Source organism: Homarus americanus, unplaced genomic scaffold, assembly GCF_018991925.1.
Source record: "Homarus americanus isolate GMGI-L3 unplaced genomic scaffold, GMGI_Hamer_2.0 scaffold50165, whole genome shotgun sequence".
NCBI lineage: Eukaryota > Metazoa > Arthropoda > Malacostraca > Decapoda > Nephropidae > Homarus > Homarus americanus.
In genome coordinates this window covers 453,094-478,269 of record NW_024748747.1, presented here as the reverse complement: position 1 = coordinate 478,269, position 25,176 = coordinate 453,094, and the positions used below count along the sequence as shown (strand labels likewise).

Sequence of the window (25,176 nt, the reverse complement as noted above, 5' to 3'; positions counted from 1 at the left end):
ACTGTACCACAAATTTAAGAGAAAGAAAATTTGGTCTAAATGAGGCTCAGGATGTCCACTAAACATCCTTGCATCAATAATAATAATAATCCTGTTACTCTGGCTACACTTGGCTCCACCTGATGGTCTTCACAGGTGAGCACTGAACAATGAAATGTAATAAAAAATATAAAAAGAAAAATCACATACAGTATAAAAGGACTAAAAGAAGTAAAGGGTGCTAAATGTTTTGGAAATTATTATGAGTGGAAGAGAGGCAAGGACAATAGATACCAGACTTCTATCACACATAAATAAGTACATTGTAGGAGCAGAGGACATAATGGGATTTAAAGTATATTTTAGTTTTGACCCTGTGGACTCTCCCTTCAGTACAGTAACGATAAATTTTGATTTAACTTCATCCAAGCTATAGCCATTTTCTAGATTTCCTTCACTTTCCTCTCATTACATATTGTTCCACTTTCTGTCTGTGATACCACAATTGCTAAGACCAACCGTATTTACAGTTTTAATTTTGTGCGTCAGTTTCATCAATACAGAGGAAATAACTAACTCATTTAACTGATTTCTATGACAACAGATTGCCTGGAAAATTATTAAATGCAGTACTAATGGATTCTCATGGAAAAAAAATCTTTAGTGTAAGAAAATGCAGGACTTTTTATTTGTTTTTAAATTTCAGTTTGGTAAACCATTCACCTAAATTTAGAATATGGCTCGTTGGATGAAAACAGACATAGCTATACTCATATATAGATCAACATATTCAGAAGAGTTGGACACGGGACAAAATAATGCAGTTAGGTTAGAGAAAACAGACAAGTGGAATATGGGTGGAAGTAAGTCAACTTCTACATACACAGAATATTCAACTGTTGATGAACAATACTGAATTAATCTGAAAATTATCTCATCATCAATTTTGCATTCTAACAAGTATCAAAATAAATGATTGAAACATGAAATCCCATTCTATGGCCAAGTGGAAAAAAATGTGTGACCTGTGAGATACCACCGCAAGCACACCTTCAGCAGAGCATGCCATTCCTGGGTAGTGTGCACTGATTGGCAGTAGGGACACATTATCCAAAAGAACCATATTTATGCTGGGAGCATTCTTTTCACATCATCAAATCTGGATTGGTGGTTATCTCAAGGACTAATGAGGTTTCAGGTCAGGAGATGAAACTCGAGGACCTGCTCACTTTTTGAGACTCCTCTAACCATGTGGGCTCATACTCCAAACCTAACAGTTCCCACCTGATCTAAAAATCCCAATCTAGGGAGGTGTGTGAAAATCCATGTCACTGCTTCATGTCCTTAATCATTTAATGGGATTTCATGATTCAATTCATCACTGTGGCCTTTGGGTCCTAATTAGTGTCCCTGTAAGATGCAAATGTCTACGAATGGACATCCTGGATGCTTCCAAAATTAGGAAACACACCCATCAATGAGAGGTATGATGAATGAATCTAATGCCTGTTACATTCCTAGATTCACACAGGTTGGGTAGAAAGTCTAACAAAAAAAACTTTATATGATGATCATGACTTTTGCTCTAACATAGTCTTAACATATTTTCCTGTAAAAATGTTCCAATAAAAGGTAAGTTTGGCTAAGAAACTGGATTGTGATCATTACCAGAGTAATAATTATATTAGATATGCATGTTTTTGAGGCTTGCATTAACAGGATCTGTGTGGATAATGTTCCCCTACCACTAAACACAGCACATTTCCAGGGCAGGGTCAGACTGCTTGGGAGTGCTTAAACTATATCTTACATGTCGCTCATGAGGACTTGTAAGCCATAAAATAACTATTATGGCCACAAGCTTTGAATATCAAAGAAGACAGGATGAAAGTCTCTGAAACAGATTAGTTGAAGTTTTTAATTTTATATACCCGGTAAGTCAATAAATTTTACAGTTGCAAGTGCAAAGTAGAATGATGATTGTGTATCTACACACTTCATCAGCCAATTTTCACTGAATATACCAAGGTGATCACTAATTAATAAGCATCTGTATTTCACCATTTTTGCCACAGTTCTACCTATGTCATGAAGACGAAGTACTGTACTACTCGTATATAAGGAGTAAATACACAGCAAAACCTCACTAATCTGATCTATAAGGGGATAAAGGTGGGTTGAATTAGCAGATAAACTCTAATTGAAAAACAGACATTCATACATGGCTATTAACACATTTGTTGTTGCAATTTTCTTTTAGAAATGTGGCAAATCGAGGTAAAACTGTTCACATCGCCCATCAACAGAAAAGCATATATATATATATTTCTTTGTGATGTCATGCACCACCAAAATAAGGGGACATAACTACAAGCTCGCCAAGTTATCAGCAGAACAAACATAAGGAAGTATTTCTTCAGACAAAGGGTGGTAGATCTATGGAACAGTTTACCAGGTCAAGCTGTGTAATCAAGAACAATACTGAGCTTCAAAATAGTCCTTGACAAAATTATCAAGAACAATGGAGGGATCCTTCACAGGACAATGGCCTTCTTCCCTTAGCATGGCCACCTCTAGTGGGTGACCATTAGGTAAATAAGGTAAAATAAGGAATTTTAATTTATGGAAAGATTTTATGGAACCTAACCTTTCAGTATACTGGCAATGACTGTATATACCCTGTATACCAGTACAGTACATATAGGTAGATCCTATAAACCCAGAGCCTATAATTATATGGTTTATGCGACCAACACACTAATGTTACAGGTTGTTTAAGGACACTTTCTTAAAGAGACTTTACCAGAAAAAAAAATCTACCCATTGGTAAAAAAAAAAAAAAAAAAAATGCTAAATTTTGCCATATTTAGAAGATGAATAATAGCCAAGTCATGAGAACTCAGCCTTGGACTGGCTGCACCACCAACAATACAAGACTTAATGAGTTCAAGAGAGTCCACAGTCCTTATAGAATGTACCCTAATGAATTTGTTCCAATTATCTGAAAAGTGAATTAGTGAGGTTTTACCATATACCTAACACTTATTATACCACTATAATATCAACATCCTAGTAATAAATAAGATATCTAAGAATATGTAATTTTGTTTCCATAATGCAAAAAAAAGGAGGTGCAACAAAGGGGTGAATTGTTCACTCACGTGGAAGCTAAGCACAGTGCAGTTTGTGTAGCATAAAGTGAACCATGAGGCTAAAGAGTAGCACATACAATAAGAAAGTTTAAGTAATAACAATAATAATAATAATAATAATAATAATAATAATAATAATAATAATAATAATAATTAAAACTGGATATTTATATTTGAAGTAAGAGATCAAGAATTTAGGGACTAGAATCATGCATAAACAAATAACAAAGTAAGAAAACTGAAGAGGGAAACAAAGGTGATAAAGATGAGTCCAAGAAAGATAAAGTGACAAGAAAGTAGTAAGAGAGATTCAAAGACGACTGAACAGAATGGAATGGGTAAGGAAGATGGGTTGTGGGAAAAGATTGAGTGAGAAGGAACAGATAAAAAAAAAAAAAATGTGGTATTGCATACACGTGGCAGAGTATAAGAAGATAGGATCATGTAAAGATTAGGCACCTCTGGCACCTCTAGATTATTTCACCTAATGATTGAACACCCTCATGTTATCTGAAGGGGTTAGGTTATTATTAGGGTGTTTAAATGTCAGGTGAAATAAGCTGAGGGGAGCCTTATCTTAATGTGTTCTAGAAGATATGCAAAAGACAGAGGGAACTACACCAAGTGATTATGCACCACACAGGCACTATAAAAGTCAAGACATGAAATCACAAAAGTGGAATAAACAATGTGTACTTGTAGGTGCAATAATATGCTGGGAAATGTGGTTCAACATTTAGTACTCCACTGTAAGAGTGAAACAATTACACAAGTATAGTATGACGGTGATTGCAACCAAAGGAGAAACTTGGATAAAAAGAAGGACTTGAAGAAAAGAAGAGAGGCCAGAGAGAAATTATAAAGTGAGAAAAAATATTGCACAGAAAAAAAAAAGTCTCATGCCATATAAATAATTAGCAAGCTCCAGAGGTTGGGAAGTAAGGTGCTAAACGGATGGTGGAAAAATGACCTAGTACAGTACCGTACTCAGTGAATTAAAATGCAGAAAAATAGTGAAGAAAACCAAGGTAGAGTGTGTGAGTAACAGGTGGAGAGAGTACAACATGAATTGATATGGTCTAAGAAATACTGTGTGAATGGATGAGAACAAAGAATTGATATGAACCTAATGGTGAAGTGGATCTGTGAAGCAAGGAAACAAGACAAAGACAGATGTTAATACAGAAGAGTGTATGGAGAAAGGTGAGAATTAGGGTTTGCAGAGGAAACTCTACCTGGGCCACCAGAATGAACACTTGAATATGGCACAATGGATAAATACAAACATATTTTGTAAAAATATCAAGGCCACTATTTGATTAATTCATGATAAAACAATTAAACCACAGCAGTAATTACCAATTAATATTAAGCATTGGTGTTGATGTTGTATGTTAATTACTTTTCCAGTTATGAATGTTATTATTGCACAGCTCACTAAGCTGCATAAATAACTTCTTCTGATAGCAAAAAGAGGAATACTGTACACAAAAACCTTGACACTATCAACTTGTTTCTTTAAAAATTACTCAAAAGTGTAGGAAAAGTATAACATACTACTTTAAGTTTATGTGGACAATAACAATTTATATAGTAAATATATTTTTTAAACAAGTGTTAGAACAATAAAATGTCAGAAACACTGTTATATAAAACAATAAAAGCAACAAAATATAAAACTATACTTGGGTTATCATATAAATGAGTAACAAATGTGTCACTGGCTTGGCTGTCTAAATGCTTCACCTTCAAGTCATCAATGGGAGAGACTGTCATCCTAATTACCCTAACAAAATGATCATTACAATATATAAATATAATATAAATTTTCTCAAAGTTCAACAAAACAAATAGTAAATTTAACAGTGGGAATGTAATTTTTTTTAGAACATACACAGAAGTTTCAATTAATTCATCAACAATTCTTCAAGTTCAGTTCTCACTGAACACAGCAGTCAGTTTAGAAAAGGGTTTCTAAAAGCTCTCAACTATTAACTTTAGGGTCACTCTAAGCCCAGAAACTTTCACTTTCTGGGCAAACTATAATTCACTGTTCCCAAGACAACGTGCAGAAATGCAAGGTGAACGGTGGTTAGATGGCTCCCAATTTGTCTACATGCACATATACTGTAAAAGCAGGTTCCTGCACGCCACAGTACATACACACACACGCACACCACACAACACACCTATCTGATGTCTGACAAGACTCGCAGCATTGCTGGCTGTAATTGTTGTTCATTTTCCCTTGGGGTACGGGGAAGCTCTTGCTATATGCAGAGTTGCGACGAATGCTTCCTAGCATTTGCCGAACTCCTGTGTGCAGTTAACAGTAGTACATATCATATCTGTATCTACTTCTACATCATAGAATATCAAAAGGGCACATAAATCAAGTATTAAAAAAAATGCTAAAATAAATGTATTATCATAAAAACATGTTAAAATTACAAGGACTGTAAATAATTTGTATATACAGTACAGTAGAACTCTTTTCCCTCATGTTGTCTATCAAAAGCATAATCATCAATCTGAAAAAATACTGTGTTTATAATTATTAAAAAAAAAAAGGGCACTGCCAATGAATTGAAGAGATCTAAGAAAAGCAGGAGTAAAAGCACAACTGCAAAAGAAGTGGAAAATAATGAAGACAGTATTGGCCAATCACTTCTCAAATACCTTGAATATATTACAGGTATTCCAGTATGATAAAAGTAGTAATGTATGTACCAGTATATGAATGGCCAAGAATAAATGGAAACAGAGAGACATTGTAACCAAATCTGGAAATATCACTGCAGCTATACCCCTTGTATTTGTATAGCTGACAGTAACACATCTACTGTGACTGTATATCATGTACAGCACCTAGCAAATAAAAAATACTCCGAGTGAATAAGAGAGTGAGTGAGTACACACAGCGCTACTATTCAGAGTTAGGTGATGCTGCCAAACTACACTGAAAAATTTTTGGGTACACAACCATTTCTGTCCTCATCTGCTTTATGAGTCCCCATTAGTTTATCTAATGACATCTAGTTGTCAATAAAATCCATACACCTAAAGCCTTCTTCCTTGGTCAATATGAAAAAAAAAAAAAAATGCCTTTCTTAAGTGAAAAACAAAACAAAAAACATTCAATATCTTTTGTGTCCCAACATATGGTACTTTTCCATAACTTTACAAAAAAGAAATTGAATGGTCTTACTTTTGTTAAATAAAGATCTAACTAAAGCTACAGTTTATGTCAATCTTGTTAATATATACAGTGGTCCCTCGGTTAACGAAAGGTTCGATTAAAGAAATTTCGGATAACAAATTAGCTCCCATAAGGATTTTCAGTTCGATTGATGAACAAATCTTCGATTAACAAAATCCTTACGACAAACACGTTTTGTTGAGCGCATCAGCTGATCGGCTAGTCCGCCAATACAGTAATTGGTTCTTTGTTTACATTCGTTTTCAGTGAAGTAAATATGAAGAGGGGTGGTCTCTTGAATATTTCTGCATTTTTTATATTAAAATTATTGGTCATTCTGAAATTTAGTTAACATATTGATAATATATACAGCACAGGGAACAGTTTTTGTGCGCCCATCAGCTGATTGAATCACCCAACAACGCTTCTCAGTTTAACTTTGTTTACAGTGGAGTGAACATCAATTTTGTTGGTCTCTTGAAAATTTTTGCATTTTTACATTAAAATTATTGGTCATTCTGAAATTTAGTTAACATATTGATAACATACAGTGCAGAAATTATTATGAAACATGAAGAAGGCATTAGAACCAATGCACTCTGTAAAGAATATGGCATGTCATCATTGACTGCCTCTACAATCAGCTGTTTGATATGTAAACAAAGCTGCCGGGAATACGACATACACACCCCAAAGTAAGTTGAAATACAGTATTCTATTGTTTTTTATTTATTATTATACAGTACAGTATACTGTACAGTACAGTATACTGTATTTAGTTTATAATAAATTTTTTGTAAATTCTATTACTGGTATACAGTACTTTATATCCATACTTTTTCTGTGAGTTGGAACCAATTACCCAATATCCCATTGAAATAATAGATTCGGTTAACAAAATTTTTGGTTAACGAACGACTTTGTGGAACGAATTGTGTTCGTTAACCAAGGGACAACAGAAGTATTTCAATATCTAAAAAAAGAGAAACACAGAACAAGTAAAACAACATGATCATTTATCAGTCCGTAGCTCTATACAGTACAGTACCCCCAATGAGTTGACGGACATAAACTTAGAATCAGTTTCATTTCACGTTCCCTGTAAATATTAACACATCATAACAAGTAGCATCGAACAACTGACTCTGGGATGGCCCTCACTGGGAGACCATTAGTCATACGTGGCAGAGTCATCCAGTATAAATACAGTCAATCAGTCACTCAAAGTATCAATCTACAAATATCACACCAAGACACCACAGTGAATAGCAATCTGAACATATCACACGGACATACCATAATAAACAACATCCTCTACATGCATATTTCTCTTCAAAATTCAATAAAGAGAAACTATTTTAATTACAGCAGATAATCTATAGCAATTGGCAAAATCTGTCTTCCAGGTTCAGTTTTCCCATATTAATGTTTTGTAAATATCACTGTCATCATTTAACCATCTCTACACTCATTCATGTCCATGGCCCATCTTCTAACACAACCTTCCTTGATTAGCTCTCTCACTTTAGCTTTATTCTTACTCTGCGCCTATCCCCAATAACTCCTATCAATATAATAGCTTTCACTATTCACCTAACCTCAGTATTTTTCACAAATCTTATACTGTACTTAATGACCCTTTAATTCTTATACCACAATCTACCCTGATTTTACCATTACTTAATTCAATATTCATCCCTTAATATTTATATCTCATTCCCTCACACTTCAAGGGCAATTATTCTTCGGGTTTTGGAATCTTTACAAAAATATAACGACCTGTATATCTGTGCCTTTAGAAACACCACCAAACATTACAGTATGTAGATCAGTGAGTGAGTCCAGTTCATAGTTCATGAAAAGCCATCCCATAAAGAGTACATTGTCTGAAAAATACAATTATCATATAGCACTACCTAAAGAACTTGGAAAGTAAACCAGACATTAATTGCTACAAATAAAATTATAACTCACTTCGTGCTTTCTCCCGAAGGTGATGTTGTTCTCCTGTGGAGTAGCTTGTTGGTCGCGTGAGGGGAGGTCGCTGCGGTTGGCCAGGGGGTAGTTGAGGTCCATCTAGAAGAGCCGCTGCCAAGCCTGAGACACCTGTACCACCACCAAATCCACCCATGTTGGAGTCAAACACCCGAGAAGAAAATGATGTCCCTGTAATGTATGCCACTTTGTACAGGGTCTTATTCAAACTTTAAAAAAAAAAAATTCTCGGTCATTTTTGTGAATAAAGGGTTCATCATTCAACCCTTACTGTAGCAGAACATATACATGCATATAGATAAAATCATACATCACTATCAAGACACTGGAAAAATTAAATAAAAATATGTACAGTACAGTAAATAAAATGCTTAATTAATCTTTTAGCTTGGCACCATAATTATTTGTGTTGTTTTTCAGTATTGCAAGCCTTCTCCCATTATGCTGTAGAGCGGCAAGAATCAAGAGCAAACAAGGACTCTCTCCATTTGCTGTTACCCATTTATTCTAACTTCTGTGACATTCTCATAAACCACTCACTGCCATTATCTTCTGTCATTCACAGGCACTGCTGCTTCCCGAGTGTCAATCTCTCCTCATTTCAAGTGAAGTAGAAATTCTTGGCAATTACAATTAAATACATTATCTAAAATGTTAATGCAATAACCCTAACATTTACAGGACATATATAGCCATGATTTACATTCTTCAAGATAAACAAATACAGGGAATGAATATCATCATAGAACTACTGTCACTGAGTAATTGGATCATAAGTTATGACTTCTTGAAGAGCAGCAAGATCAACTATGGAATTCTCCCCACTTAACACCAGGAAGCATTTTAGTTTTTAACTTTCATCCACAATAAAAGCATTCAAAGCAGAAGGCATTTCTGAAATAAAGAAAACTAATGAATAAAAATATTAAAATATGGCATTCCTTTAACATGACTTCTTTATGTAAGCAATTCTGAATCTTAACATACAGAATATCAAACTTTATGCTGTACATGAAGACACATTAACACTGACAAGAGCATGGTTGGGAAGGTGATGATAAAGAACAGGAAGAGGAAGATAATAGTGGGCAGGGATATAAGATAATAGATGGGAACAAATATTGAACAGGATAATGGGAGGACGCGATATAATTATGCAGTACGGAGGTAAGAGGAATAACATACAATAATGGTGTGGATGAGTTAAAAAAAAGAAAATGGGAAAAGGGAAGAGAAAAGGGAGAGCAAAGAAAGAGGAGCAATAATAAACAAAAGGGAAGAGGAGAGGAAGAGGAGAGGAGGAGGAGGAGGAGGACCAAGAGGAGAAAGACGAGAAAGAAAAAAATCAGTAAGAAGAAGTGGTGGGGAAACAAGTTAGAGAGTAGAAAGGATGAAGGAAAGTGTAAAATTGTTATAAAAAATGAAATATTTTCAAGAAATCATGCAGAAAAACAAAATTCTTAAACAAAAACACAAAATTCTTCATAAGACGGACACACAGACACAGCTACAGTTGTATGACGCAAACACAAAACACGAGAGAACAGACACACACATTTTTATCCATTTACCCTAAGCTTAGAGAATCCATGCTCTCTCCAACCAAGACACGTCCAGGACTATAGTGAGAGAGACATACAGCTCCCTCACACCTACCTACAGCACTTCACTAAAACCTGACTATTGTACTTGAAACTGGTGAACATGCTCAGATATTTTTAAAGCATTACAGTTATCTTTCATACTTGTCATAACAACTACTAAGAAACAAATAAACTGTAATAGGTAGGTCATACTGTACTGCTCATGGGTAACAATAAACTTTACCGAATGAAAATTTATACCTTCTTTAAATGCATTGATTCCCTGTGCAAATCTCTTAAAGCCAAGATAACCTATGTTTCTCACTTTATATACTGTAGTATTAAGACCTATAATGTGCCCAAATTTCCTTAACTAATAAAATTGGCCCAACAGTAATCAGAGTTAGTTATTTGGCCCAACAGTAATCAGAGTTAGTTATCCATTCAATACCCGTACAGTTGAGAAAAACAACAATCAGCTTACTTAACAGATTGAAGAAGCTTGTCCAGGCATATGCAAAGTTTACTTATTTGATGTAGAGGTAAACATCAGTACTGGTAGCAAGGTGAGCAATACTTCGGTCAACACTTTTATCTCATGTTACCCTTGACTGACAACTATCTTTATAGATAGTTCAATACCCTCCACAAAGAACACTATTCACAACAGGCACACACACTGCAGCCACTACAGCAGACACTATATATAGTTCCAGATTATCTACAGAAATTATCAACTACATGATATAGTTGAAGAGATAGATAGTAACTATAGGAGGCACCAAAGTCACATGCTTAGGAAGCTCCCAGCCAACAATAACCAACCTCCCGGCGCGAGTACGATACGTGGCCAGAGTTACACTAGGTCTTCTTCACTGGGGTTGTAGGACAGCATGCTTCCTGTTGCAACAGAATGGTGCACAGCAAGCTTAGGGAATGTAGCAGCAAGTGCCAAGATGCTGGGTGGGATATTTGCACAGCAACATAATGCAGTCATATGAAGGAGAGATCTCTTGATCGTGTTTCACAACAATGGACTATGGTTGGCCTATTCAATTTTTATGTGAGTGCAATAAGTTAAAACAGCCAACACTAACAATGTGAAATAAACAAACACTTAAAACTTCTTTAACATTAAATAAACTAAAGATAACCAATTAATACTTTTCAACATTGTATGAACAAGGATACAATACATCTGTCTCTCTCATATGGAACACAAGACTAGCAAGGGGAGGGAGTATATATGGAAACTGCCTTTGATATTCAACTCAAGAAAATAAATCCACCTACACTAGTAAATATCCAAAAGTGAACTGTATAAAAATCAAAGGATACTTGAGAGTGCCAAATGTAATGTTATGGTTATGCATGACCCATACTATTACTGGGGGAGAGAGAGGGAGGGACATTATAAAGAATAAGCATGTCACTAGCCCTCTTGCAGGGTTATCAATCAACATTTATAAAAATGCACATTCCATAAGGTGACTACAGGATTAACCCTTTCTTTACTGCAAACCAACACTCACTATGGTATTAACTCACTCTTAGGTGTGGTATGCATGTACTGTACATTATATAACTACAGTTCTGGTTTGCAGTGAAGAAGGACTTAACTACTCTCTTTAATGCAAGAAATACAGATTTGAAAATAATGATACCGTAAATACAGTACAATATAAATACAGTAATATCTCCGTTAGCTGGAATCCCTCAAACCCAGAACCCTCCGATAGCTGGATTTGAAATTTTCTCGGAAAATTCCGGCTTTGGGAACGATTTCCCGAGAGGCACATTTTCCAGAAAATTCTGAGAAAATTTTTCCAATACCCAGAAAATTCCGGAAAATATCAGGGATGAGGGATATTTTTCTGGGTTTGAGAGATGATGTAATGGGTAATTTCTGGAACTTCCGAGAAAATTTTTCCGTTACCCGGAAAATTCCAGGGATAAGGGATTTTTATCCGACTTTGAGAGAGTAGTCTCATTACCCATAAATCTCTCATTCCCGGAAGTGCTCAGCACCAATTGTTCTGGCTAACGGGGATATCACTGTATGAGTAACCTGAGGAAATATCCTTAAACCTGAACCAGTGAGTTAATGCACAATTGTAAATGGATTACTCTGACATAAAATTCTGAGAGAGGATTATTTAATGACAAAGGAAGGAACATAAAATCACTACAGAATTAGTTTTTGATAAAGGAAAAAAAATAATATCTGTGCAAGTGCTGATGTGAATGAAATTTGGGCTCCATTTTAACATGGCACATATAACTAGTTATTCAATATAGTGTGCACTGACAGCCTGAACTTTGCTGGTTTACAACAAACCCCTATTAACATTTACCACAAGATGTCGTCTTGCATGTTAACCGCCACCATGTACACTGCCACCACAACTACCATCATCACCACCACCACCACCACCACCAACACCACCACCATCATCATCACCATCATCATCATCACTGCCACCACAACTACCATCATCACCACCACCACCACCACCACCAACACCACCACCATCATCATCACCATCATCATCATCACTGCCACCACAATTACCACCACCACCACCATCAACACTACCACCACCATCAACACTACCACCACCATCACCATTACTGCATAATCATTGATACAATTTATCTATCATACAGCAAGTAATTCATGTCAGTTGATCTTACAAACAAAAGATTTAAATTTAAAGTACTGTAATTTGTTTCAATCAAAAGACAACAAATCAATTCTTCCTATGGTGATCTTTGAGCCTTGTCCATGACATTGACCTTTGAACACTTAATGTGGTTCATGACACATCCTCAAAATATAAATCTGTGTCAAGTTTCATTTGAATTCCATCACTGGTTAAGTCACTATGAACTGGTCACAAAATACATAACATAAAGGCTGGATGGATGGATGTATCTCTAGCCTTCTGTTGCTTGTATGTCAACAGACTGTTAATCATTATTATTACTGCTACAGGTATTACTACTAAGTATGGACAGATCGATCAATAAAGTGGTGATTAGGTGCTCCACCCACAGTTCAGGAAGCATACAAACTGTGTAAAAAATATGACTTACCTGATGCCCGAGTTGGTCCAGAAGTAAAGGATGCAGGGAAGACAGGACAGTACACTGATGAGATAAAGGCTTCAAAAGTCGTAGCTTCGCTGTACTGCTCTATGATGGTGTCCAGTGCCCGGGCTCTCTCTTCATAGCTGTCAATGGAGTTGGAGGAGATGTAAGAGACAGATCTCTTTCAAACTACTGAATGTTTATGGCTCAAAATGAAAGTCTACTAAGTATATGTCTAATTAATATAAAACTTACCACTAGTTGATGTAAATAATAATCATACAAAATTCAATAATTCACTGACTTCAAATGATAACCCAAAATGTGAGTAAAATGACAACTGTTTAAATCTTAAAAAAAAAAAAAATAGCAGTTCATGTATACTGCACCTGTAACTCAACATACACAGCCACGCTGAAGGATTTTACCTGACATGTACTCTTATGTCTCACAGCTAATTTTTATATTCTTATTCCAGCTGTTGCTGGTGCACAAAATTGGTTTTACAAGATTTAATATTTTAGTTTTCTTTTTTTAAAAACATTTAAGTACAATGGTTTCAATGGAGCACAAGCATTTGCAAACACAATTAAAAAATGGTTAAACTTTTTCTTCTTCAGTCTTAATAAGATTAGTGTCCACTTGTCAAATCTAAAGACAAATACTGTACTGTATCATAAGTTCATTTGGTTAGATATCTAAAAAAATAAAAGTACAGTATAATTATGAGCTCCCACGTCACTGCTGTGGAGGGAGGGGGGACACATCACTGCCCCCATGACACCCCTATTCATTGCCAATGACAGTGACATTTGTCAGAGATCTCACATGACCTATTACCAAAGGTCTGATCAGTGTTAAAGCTGATGTTGACACTGTATGACCTGATGTTCATAATCAGCCAATGCACTTATAAGGGTTATCTGCTCCCTTGGATCCCCCAAGGAGGACCAACCAGCCCTTCACCCTCCACCCCCTTTCTTGGGTGTGTGCCCAGACACAAAATCTGGTAGCTCAAAATTGTATAAAAAAAAAAGATAGGTTTGTAATTTTTATTGCAATATTAATGGTTTTTGGAAAGAAATTTAAGGCCTGGAACACATCTTAATTTTCTTCACAATTAACAACACCCATTCCCATGCATATAATATCCATTGTGTTCTCCAGGAACATAACCTCCACAGAAGAAGTGGACTTACTGTACTTTAATGCAGAACACTTTATGTAGTGAAGTTCCTTTCTACAATGCATATAATAGAAATACAGTAGGATCTCAAGTTTAGCGAGTTTTTGAGTCGCGATTCATATGTTTTGCATCACTTTTAAAATTTCCAGCCTCTCAAGAATAGCTATTTTCATTACCAGTTTCGTGAGTCATTGTTGAGTGGACAGCGCGCATTGTCACTGTCTTTTGTTATCCGTTGACCCGCCGAGGGTTTTTTTTTTACAGCATAAAGCAGTTAGTTTGAATGAGCGAGCGGTGCAGTGACCTTGGATTATATGACCCATTGTGCTTACGTTTCGCGAGATTCTTGTTTGACTATTAGCGATTCTTGTGTATTAACGATGAGTGAGGTGCGTAATGTAAATGTCGTGAGCGGTTCTGGTGGTAATGATGGCCGTAAAGAAGGTCAACAAGGAAAGCCCCAAGCCAAGCGTGACTCCCGTAAGGGGGTCAAGAAGAGGAAATACACCCTTGAAATGAAACAAGAGATGCTTGAAATGATCAAAAGTGGTGCTCGCACCTGTGAAATCATGCATAGGTTCAACTGCCCCTGAATCAACCATACGTTCCATAAAGAAGACCAAGGAAGCCTTAACTGCTTCTGTAAATGTATTCTCAAGATTTTCTAGTAGCAGGACGTTCTCCGATTCTTCACAACGAAACCTACTGTTAGTTATCACAGAACATTACCTTCACAAGCAGGTGGAAAGAAGAAACCATTAGCAAGGCGACCTGTCTGGACCACAGATAAGGCATCAGGCACGTGCTTATTATGCTGTAGTTGCACAAAAGAAACATGTTAACTCTCCACCACCGTTCAATGCTTCTGTTGGTTGGTTGGCTGCCTTTAAGAAGCGTTATGAAGTCAAGTTTACCCACTACTATGGTGAGAGCGCATTGACTGATGTCATAGCAGCAGAAAAATATCCACATGTCTTTCAAGCTCTTGTGAAAGAGGGTGGTTATTGCCGAGAGCAGATCATCAATGGTGACGAAAATGGCATTTTCTGTAAGCACTCACCTAAGACCACTTTAATTGCCAAGGATAAAAAACAGGCAAGGGGTGTAAAGACTTCAAAAGACAGGATTACAGTTTTATTCACAGCTAATGCTAGTGGAGACTTCTTGATGAAAACCCTGGTTGTTAACCGTGCTGCCTGTCCTAGAGCCTACCGTCATGCTAACATGTTGCAGCTCAATGTTTATTGGACGTCTAATAAGAAAGCTTGGGTTACAAAGTCTTCATGCACCGATTGGTTTGACAAGCACTTTGTTCCTGACGCCAAACAGAACTGCCGGAGGAAGAACATTGACTTCAAAGTGATCCTGGTGATGGATAATGCTCCTGGACACTCTAAGATTCTATAGCCACCCTAATGTACAAGTTATCATCCTTCCTCCTAACACCATATCGCTTCTGCAGCCACTTGACCACGAATTCATCAGTGATGTTAAACTGTTCTACTATCAGTCACTCTAGAAAGATTTTTGTCTGCAGACAGACTCATTAGTTGAGTTACAACAAATCGAGGCAGAACTCGATGACAGTGACCAGGCTCTACCAGCTAACCAGGAGGAGGAGGAGGAGGAGATGGTAGACGACCTGACTCCTAGCACCTCACCACCCCACAAATGTGAAGTGTTATCCATTTGTGAATTTTGGAAGAAATATATTAAAAATGCAGTACAGTAGACAGAATTGTTGAGACATGGCATAAGATTAATGTTGCAACAGTGCTACACGCATGGAAGCCTCTGCTCGCTAACTCTGAGATAAGTGGGGCAGAGCAGACCAAGGCAAGCGGAGAGAGGCAGTCCGAGGTGACAACACTAATGGACACAGTGGAAGCAGCGCACTCAGTCCCAGCACCAGGATTTTCAGGTGTTCTGGTTGAAAATTTGCAAGAAATCGTTGGTCAATATCAGCAGCAACCAACAATTGAAGAAATGTTAGAGGATGATGAAGAACAAGAATAACAGCAACCAACACAAGAGGATGACGTTAAGCCTGGTGAATCTACAACACGCCAGCTGACTGAGTTGCTCACAAACATCGCACGTCTCAGTGAACAGTTAGAAGAATACGATACCAGGCCTCATCCTCGGAACTTAATGTGTTCTGCCCTTGATATGGGTATGGAGGAATATAAGGCCTTGTACATGTCCCGTGTTAATACTCGTCAGCAGGCCCTTATTACTCGGTACTTGCGCAAGGCCCAGCCGGTTAATGCCTTGGCAAACATCACTTTAGGAGATGATGATGTTACCACTGATGATGATATTGAAGTGTTGGGTGACTTACTGGTGGAAGAGCTGCCTCAAGACTTTGAGGGATTTGATGCTGAGGTTAGAGGAGGTGTAGAGAAGGGAGCAGGGAGGAAGCAGTAACCAGCCCTCCCTGCCCTTCATCAAGGTAAGTTATTCTACAGTATGAGAGTACATAAATATTGTTATCAACAATATGTACAATATAATATGTATGAATACATTACTGTAATGTCATTTTCTTGGTGAGTTTTAGGTCATTATAGGGGGGTTTGAATGACACCACGGAACAGATAGGCTTATTTATATGTATTTCAATGTCACTCGTTTTGCGATTTTAACTTTTGCGACGCTAAAACTGGTATCAATTAGTCGCGAAACATGAGATCCTACAGTAATGTTCTAATCAGGAGCTAATAGTATTACATTATATCAGAACTAATATAGAACACATTAATGAACTTACAAATTCTGATAAAGTGCCAGTCGGCTGCGTTTGGCTCTAGATGCATTAATGGCTGTACTACGCACCAACCCTGGCAACACCTTGTGAGCCACTATTGCTCCATCAAACAGAGGTCCAAAGAATGGAACCTGAAAAATAAAGAAGACATAAGAAACAATGAGTGACTAAGTCTTCTGCAACATGAGATACCATACTGGAGTACTGTGTGAAAGGAAAAAATGAATCATAAGTTAACTCCTGTAGTAGAAAAGTAAAGTCTGCCTTAAGAGGTCAGATGACAGTAGTGTACAGTATTTCTTAGTACACACTACAGTTCTGTACTTACATCCGGTTTTGTAGAAATTTGTATTCTGTACAGCCTGTTAGGTAGTGGATATATGACAATAAGGACATCACAGAATTCAGTTGGGATGATGCCTCTCCGGTAGTCCCGAGTGTGTTCCGACCATACAATGTGAACCTCGTCATTACCCAAGTGGCGAGTCTGCAGGGATATAATGTAACAATATACTGTATATGAATCCATTAATTTGCTTTTATATTCAAGGGTCAAAACTAAGTGAGAGTTTATGTTTCAATACTGATGTACCAATATTAGAGGTATCCAAAAAATAAATAAAAAATTATCCTTTAAAGCATTTCATATTCGTTCATTGTTATATATTTCAATTCGTATCACTGCATACAGTTTATACTCTAGTTATCTATCCATAATCTACAGGTTACACCAACACAAAAGGTGCTAAACATCCATCAATTATGACAGATCACCTTATGTTCCTTAATACTGATATTTTTCTAGATCCATAACCATAGCTACACACCTTTCCAGGCTTATGTATTTCTCAACCACATAAAACTTATCTTTTCTTTATTACCAGTACCACTGTTTTTGTCTGTGTTTGTAACCAATTATTCATCGTTATTTATACTGTATTGTAGTTATATTTCTAAGGAGTTACTTCACTCGTATAAACTCTGTCAGACCTGAAGTAACACTTTACCTTTTGCAACATGCTTTGTTCAGAAAATGATGGCATACGAGTAGATACATGGAAAACCACCTCAGTTAATGAAGTAGCATAGTATGGAGCAGTCTCCCCTGTTGAACCATTGCGTTGAAGGCCACCAAGAAAACCTGTATGTGTTGCCAATTCCACTTCCCAGCCCAGACCAGCAACAAACTCCTGTGAGGGACATTAACAGTTAGACTATATAGTGTATACTGCATAATGAAAATTTGTTGGAGATCTATACTGACTTTTACTCAAATATCTAGTATTAACTGCAGGTTTCTACCTTGTTCTATTAACTTAAAACCTTCATCCACATTTACACATCCTCTCCTACTCATTTACACAATGCAAACATATCTACATTATAAATAATACATATTTTCTTTTTGCACACTAATTCACCATTTGATATTTGTTTATACTGTACTCACTTCTCTCATTCCCATATGATAGTTTCACTGCCCACAATCTGTGATCATTCCTCTAGAATCACCACTTGTAGAAGTAGCTTTCATACATTTACTTTTTGTCCCAACTCCTCAAAACTAATACTGTATCTTCAACTTGGTTCTCACCCAAGGTGCATCATCTCAATGCCTTCCTTATCAGATACATATTTCTCAAAATAGGACTTGTTATATTTTGTTGCCTTCTAAACACAAAGTAATACAAGAGTTTCTCACCTCAAAGCCTGCAGAACCTGCACTGTTGCTGAGGATGGACATTTTGTCCTCCTGACCTTCAGCCACATATATCACAGCCAGCTTATGAGTCTCTCGACATTTCTGAAACACGATGTAATATATACAGGTCACAACAACCACTCTATGGAATCAAATACTCATGATATGTAAAGAATATATTTTCAGGTTTTAGAAAATGAGTAAGATTATAAAATTTTCTTATGAGAATGGCAAGTTTTGCTCACTGAATACTGTACAGTGGTGTAATCAGTCCCTATACACTCAATTGATAAAACATCTTCAATAATAGAAATCATACAATATATAATTAGTACTGTAATTTAATCTGAGAATAAAAGGATAAGCTGCATTGAAGGTAGTACCTCATTCCCCCCTCCTCCCTCCTGCAACACTGTAAGCTAATGGAAAATTTCCATTAAACAGAAACAATTTAATATGATAAGAAATAGAATAAAACAAGATATCAAGAGGAAATGATTATATACATTTTATTATTTCTATTTTAATATAATGGACACTGAGACTTGATAAGGATGTGCTAACATGGAATGTGGATTTGAGTCATGACAATGTTACTGGTACTCTACTTATCCCAGTCCGTGTACGTACCTCCCAAACACAGATGTCCTCAGATAGTCGTATTTCTTTCAGCAACCATATTGAATAGGTTTATGGACATGGGGCATCAACATGGTAGGTTGAAAATAAACAAATGTTCATTCATGGTGGTGTTGTACCATTGCTTTTCCACAATGATTTTGCAATTACCACTGCTCCACTCACCTGCACCACAAACACCTCGTGCATGTGTTGGTTATGCATTCTTACCCAATATATGTTCAACAAGTTTAGAACCACTTTTACCTTACCTTCAGCTTCACTTTCCTCCTGGTCTCTAAGCATTTCTCCTCTGCTTAGTTTGTGAGTGCCACTATTGCTGAAACTCACAAACAAGCTACCATTTCCAAATTTACTCAGCAAATCTCCGAGTTCTTCGAACTCACCCTCGTGCTCTGATTTCCATAATATTTTACTTATTTTTCCGGGTGTCAAGGCAACACTACTTTGGCGATGAGTCTTTCTGTATGACGCATCACTGGAATTGTCAGATACTTCCTCCATGACAACAAAAACACTACTGATAAAAGGAGGGACATGGGGAGAGACCAACGTGGGCATGGAAAAGATGCTATGAGTCACAATGAATCACCCGAGCAAAAATCAGGCACCTAACTTTAAAATTGTGGCACAGAAAGATCCTGATTATATACTGTAGATGATCGCTGTTGTAGTGGGACAAAAGGCATTAATTCACAATCACTGTAATTTAGGGATTAAAGGATAGAGAAAATGAAAATGGAAAACTAGATTCTAAATGAAAACAAAAGTTACAAACAACTAACCTGATTATCTAAATTCTTCAATTCTCGCAGTAATTTGTCATTTTTCTTTAGTGTATGAATGGATCGTCGTTTTTCCCATGATCCTAGACCCAACTGGTCAAAGAGGAGTCGACCTTGTTGGAATGCTGATCTTGACTCTACTGGTGTAGGACAGTGGCCACTTGGACAAACCATGCTAAGAAAAGAAAATCACGTAAAAAAATAAGTTACAAGCAGACTACACAGTTCATTTGGTTATCAGATATAGCACGCAAACAGCATTTCCATCTAAAAAATAACTGATCATGAAAGAAAAGAGGAGTAAACTGCTTATTTTTTTTATAATTAATCTTATATATTTAGAAAACCTGGGTTAGGAGAGACAGCTGTAAATGGATGAAATAGAGCAAGACAAATTTATAAGCTGAGGAATACATAACTCATTAGGTCTTATAAATATAAGAACAAAATCTGGAGCTTATGACAATAATGTTCATTCAGCCTTGTCAATAAAAATAGCACTTACGAGGGGTACCTGATTTACGAACATCCGACTTACGAACGCCCACCGATACGAACGGGGTTAAACTTGAAATTTATAGTTCGTACTTGTACAATATTTTATTAACCTGATGACTTAATTTTCTTACTTTCATTTACAGTACTGTATTTTGTCATTCTATTTCTTATTTTGTCTTAAATTAAGTAATTTTAGATGTTTATAAGGACTTAGGCTATGATATAGTGGGATTTTAAACATTGTTATGTAAGTATGGTATGCACATAGCATGTTTTCTGACTTCTGTACAAATCCGACTTAAGAACGCCTTCAGGAACGGAACCTGTTCGTAGCCCGGGGACCTCCTGTATTCCCAACCGAGTAGTGTACCTGACTACAGAAAACATTACTCTTGTGGTTTATCACCTTAAAATTAAGTTAAAAAATAAATATAATCAATATGAACTTTCAACAGGGTGGATAAATTTTCTTGGAATCCACATGATCAGAAAAATACTGCTATAAAACAGAACCTAAGAAAATGAACGAAAATTTAATCATCTTAAGAAACTCTGTAACTAATACTGCAGACTTTGAACTCACTTGGGATCTGTAGAGTGTCTGCTGAAGAAGTCATTTTCAACATTACGTTGGTTTAGAATGGTTGAGATGGCATCATGCTGAGCCTCGATGGGGAGAGTTGGAGGAGGACCAATAGCTTCATTCAATGCATGACCAAACTGCTCCAAAACTTCAGGGCTTGTATGTCCTACATAACTCAACAGCTGAGAAAGATGAATATACACAATGTGAGCCTCCAGTATTTATAGGGCATAGAGCCATCTCCAAATTGGGTAAGCAGTCTGTGCTTTCATTAAATACTGTAATTAAGTTGTAGATTTGAAGGTGTTTTGAAGAGGCTGGTGGTCAAGAGAGCATAACTAACATACTTTAAGTCTTTACACAATAAAAATACATGACAGTGAATCAATTCAAAAAGCAAACATAGTGTATTCACATTTCATGTTTAAAAAGGAAGAGTTTTAACTTTGCACATTTTAAATCAATTCAAATCAGGTTACAAGAATAATATGAACCAGATTTTGTTGAACAACCGGTCAATTTTGCCAACAACCATTGATGTGCAGAAGCAAATAAACGTACATCATCAAGGTTGTCAAGATCATCTGCAGATTCCTCGTGTGTTGGTAGTACACCTGGTGGGCGGTGTCTGACTGTGTGTCTGGGTGGTGAAGTTACCACAAATGAAGATGACATTGTATCATCCCGACTTGCATCAAGACCTGGGCACCCAGCAGTATTAAACTGAACCCCGAGTGCAGAATAACCAACACTTGTCACTATTGATGGTGATGCTCCTGCACTGGCCTGAAATATATTTACATATCAATAGATGCAACACTACACAGTCATCTAAATTCCCCAATACTGTACTTGAATAATATTGAAATTAGGGAAGCTGTCCCATTTAGCATAAGACATCATTTTACTAATAGATTAATTTGTATGTTAAAATTTAATAATAATAATAATAAACCCCCCTAAATGCTCCTCAAAGTATACTACAGAAATGACACTCTGAATAATGGACAAATAAGTGAATATATGGCCTCAGGAAACCCATTTCAATGACTATCCACCCTCAAACTTGTCAAGAGAGGAATAATTAATAAAGTTGATGGTAGCGAGAAAATAAAATTATCTATCAAGACAGTAAATGCCAATCTCAGTTACACTGTCAAGATGAAGAACACATGAAGAGCATGAAGCATATCTTAACAAGAATACCAACCCCTGGGGAAATGTTTGATTGCTGCTGTACTTGTGACTGTAACTGTTGTTGTTGCTGCTGATGTGGCTGTTGCTGCTGTTGATGATGGGTGGGCTGTTCAGGCACATATTCAGTTGGTGGGGCATAAAGGAGCGAGGCATCCCAAGAGAACTTCCCTGATAAGTCCCGCAGGATGAGTCGCACCTGATGGCAAATATAAAACATGACCAATATGTCTATTGCATAGGCTTAAGAGTTCTTTACCCTATATTTTCTATAGCAATTTGAAGTCAAGAGTATAAACTGTAAACATTAAAATAATCTGAACATCTTGCCTCTGAATTTGGTGTTTTAAATCCCACTGTAGCTGCACCACCGGGGACCTGTAGTGCTGGTAGCTGCACCAAGGACAGCAGACATGACTGATTAAGTGCAAATAGTTGTACATGAGGGGACAGGAACACTTCAGAGGACAGTTCATCCCCAGAGAGTCCTGGTACATCATCTCCTTCCACAACCAGAGATGAGAGACGCTGAGCTCCCACACCCAGGGGAAAGTGCCACAAGTGGTTCATGATATGGCTTGTAATCTGCAAAAAATTCAGTCGTGGTCAGATGGATACTGTATGTCCCCCACCTAACATAATTAACCCAAATTACCTGTTTACTGAATTTAATTAAAATCAAATACCTAAAGAATTGTAAAAGACAAAGTCTAAAAACTGAGGAAAAGTAAAAAAAAAAAAAAAAAATGCCCAAACCAACCAAACAGCTAGAAAATCTAATCAGGACATCTATGGAAGCACATTAAGAAGCCTACAAACCTTTTATTGCTCAGCACTGGAAACATTTTGCACACAGGCAGGTTAGTGGACAGGTGCAAATAAATGTATCCCCCCTGTATATTCATTGGGGGCTTAAAAACATAAACCAAGGAACAAAGAGTAAAGAATAACTTCCCTTATAGCACAAAGATATAGACCCCAAATTCAGAAACAGTAATAAAGTAAGAGCAAATGGTAAAATTCAAGCAATATGCAGTAAAAGTTCACCTTAATGACAAGGTAAAACATCTCACACCAAGGTACTCATACCAGAAAAATAAAGCACTCAAAAGCAATCAAAGTTTATGTGTGTACAATACCCTGGAGAAACTGTAAACCTAAATAAGAGTGCAGTGAGATATTCTTCAGTCACTCAGATGCAAAATTAAATATTAAAACTTTACTTACTGATCTTGCTGCCAGTTTGATGGTGGATGTGCAGGATGGGGGGAAGGATGATCTCTTTAGGGAGTCTCCTCTAGTGGCGGAGTCCATGCTGCCTGTCCTGCCATTATCTTCCCGTACGTAGCCATCAAAATCCACCACTTCCAAATTTGGTGATCTGATGTGACTACTTTTCTTCCCACTGACAACAACTTGTAAAACCTTAAAAAAAATAAAAATAAAAATCGAACTTATCAAAGAAAAAATAACAAGTGCCATGAAAGGATGAAAGTACGGTACAGTACTTATCTATTGAGGACAATAAATATAAATGCAAAAATTCAATTGGACAAGAGTTTAAAGTTACTAATCTGTAATGTGTACACTTTGGGCACTAATGACCTTCATCACAACAAATTTCAGAAAAATCAATCATCCTATTTTGAGATATGGCTGTTTAGTGCCACTGCTCCCCCTTGTTACACTATAATTAATAATCCCTATAATTTTTGAGCCACTATTTTAAAAAACTAAATGATGAGTTTTATTCTAAAAAATTTAAAGCATTCTGAGAAGAGAAAACCAACCTTAAATACATGTTGCAGAAGAGGTTGCTTGTCTTGTGTGGGTTGAATGAGAACCTGTTGAGGCATGCGCATGACCCACTCAGCCAAGCAAAAGAGAGATGAAAGCACGAGGTGTTTCCCCTCAGAACTGGTGGTGAAGCTCATGTCTGTTCCAATTGATCCCAGAGTTTGACACAGAACCTGGAAAATGAAAATTAAGAACAATAATTCCATAAATAAATTTAAGTGCAGTTCCAAAATACAACCTGGAGTCTGATGAGGAAATGAGAACAAAACATCAATATATGAACTGTGTGTGTGCCAAATAGTGTGTGTTTGATGAATATTTATATCATATATTAACAAGAAAACAGGTTGAAAGGTTTGGGGTGAAGGTCTATCTGTTTATGAGTTGCTTGTCTCCAAAAAAGAATTATTTAAATAGTTTAGAAAAAGAAATGCAGATGAGAAGCCAAGCTAAATAAAAATAAATAAATAAATAAATAAATAAATAACAGAGAGAAACAAGTTGAAGAAAGAAATTATGAGACTTTAAGTTTCAATAGAAGCTATGTGAGAAAATGAAAAGAACAGAATGTGAACTAAATGAGGCAGAAATACTATGGAGCAAAAAAGAGTCTGCTAGCTATTAGTGGAAATTGGAAAAACTGAACAAGAGAGCAAAAAGATGGTAAGATTGAGCAAAAGAACAATGGATGAGGATTTTGGCAATTGAACAGATGATAACTTCAAGAAAATGGTAAATCTTTGTGGAAGGAGAAAAATAAGATCAAGAACAAGGGATGTGCCACGAATAGAGATATTTTACGTAATGAGAGATATGGTAAATGAAGAAGCTGAAAATAAATAAACAGAGTAATTTTGAGATCCAGCATGATTGGATGACACAAGAGAAGTTGACAAAGAATTCAGGAGAGAACTGATGAGATATAGATTAGAGGTACAGACATTGCAAAACATGAAGTAAAGCATTATAAACTGGTAAGTTGAGAGGTATATGTAAGATGGTGAGCACAATGATTAAAAGAGGATGC

General features: G+C 36.6%; 1 protein-coding gene across 5 annotated transcripts in view; it reads right to left on the bottom strand.

Annotated features, from left to right (window-relative positions):
* Positions 1-25,176, bottom strand: part of LOC121880416 (ral GTPase-activating protein subunit alpha-2-like) — a 66,770-nt gene that overhangs the window by 1,062 nt on the left and 40,532 nt on the right. For 3 of the 5 annotated variants that reach the window (XM_042387609.1, XM_042387611.1, XM_042387613.1), the window contains 14 exons: positions 24,143-24,322; positions 23,580-23,777; positions 22,683-22,937; positions 22,369-22,551; positions 21,720-21,944; positions 21,159-21,340; positions 20,078-20,252; positions 18,654-18,755; positions 17,959-18,141; positions 17,280-17,438; positions 16,955-17,082; positions 13,005-13,141; positions 8,305-8,496; positions 5,204-5,447 (listed from right to left, as the gene is read on the bottom strand). In XM_042387609.1, coding sequence (XP_042243543.1) covers positions 5,224-5,447; positions 8,305-8,496; positions 13,005-13,141; positions 16,955-17,082; positions 17,280-17,438; positions 17,959-18,141; positions 18,654-18,755; positions 20,078-20,252; positions 21,159-21,340; positions 21,720-21,944; positions 22,369-22,551; positions 22,683-22,937; positions 23,580-23,777; positions 24,143-24,322 — 2,523 coding nt within the window. In that variant the 3' untranslated portion in view covers positions 5,204-5,223. Of the gene's footprint in view, positions 1-5,203; positions 5,448-8,304; positions 8,497-13,004; positions 13,142-16,954; positions 17,083-17,279; positions 17,439-17,958; positions 18,142-18,653; positions 18,756-20,077; positions 20,253-21,158; positions 21,341-21,719; positions 21,945-22,368; positions 22,552-22,682; positions 22,938-23,579; positions 23,778-24,142; positions 24,323-25,176 lie in introns of those variants that run through there. The other 2 variants (XM_042387612.1, XM_042387610.1) reach the window with 2 other exon arrangements.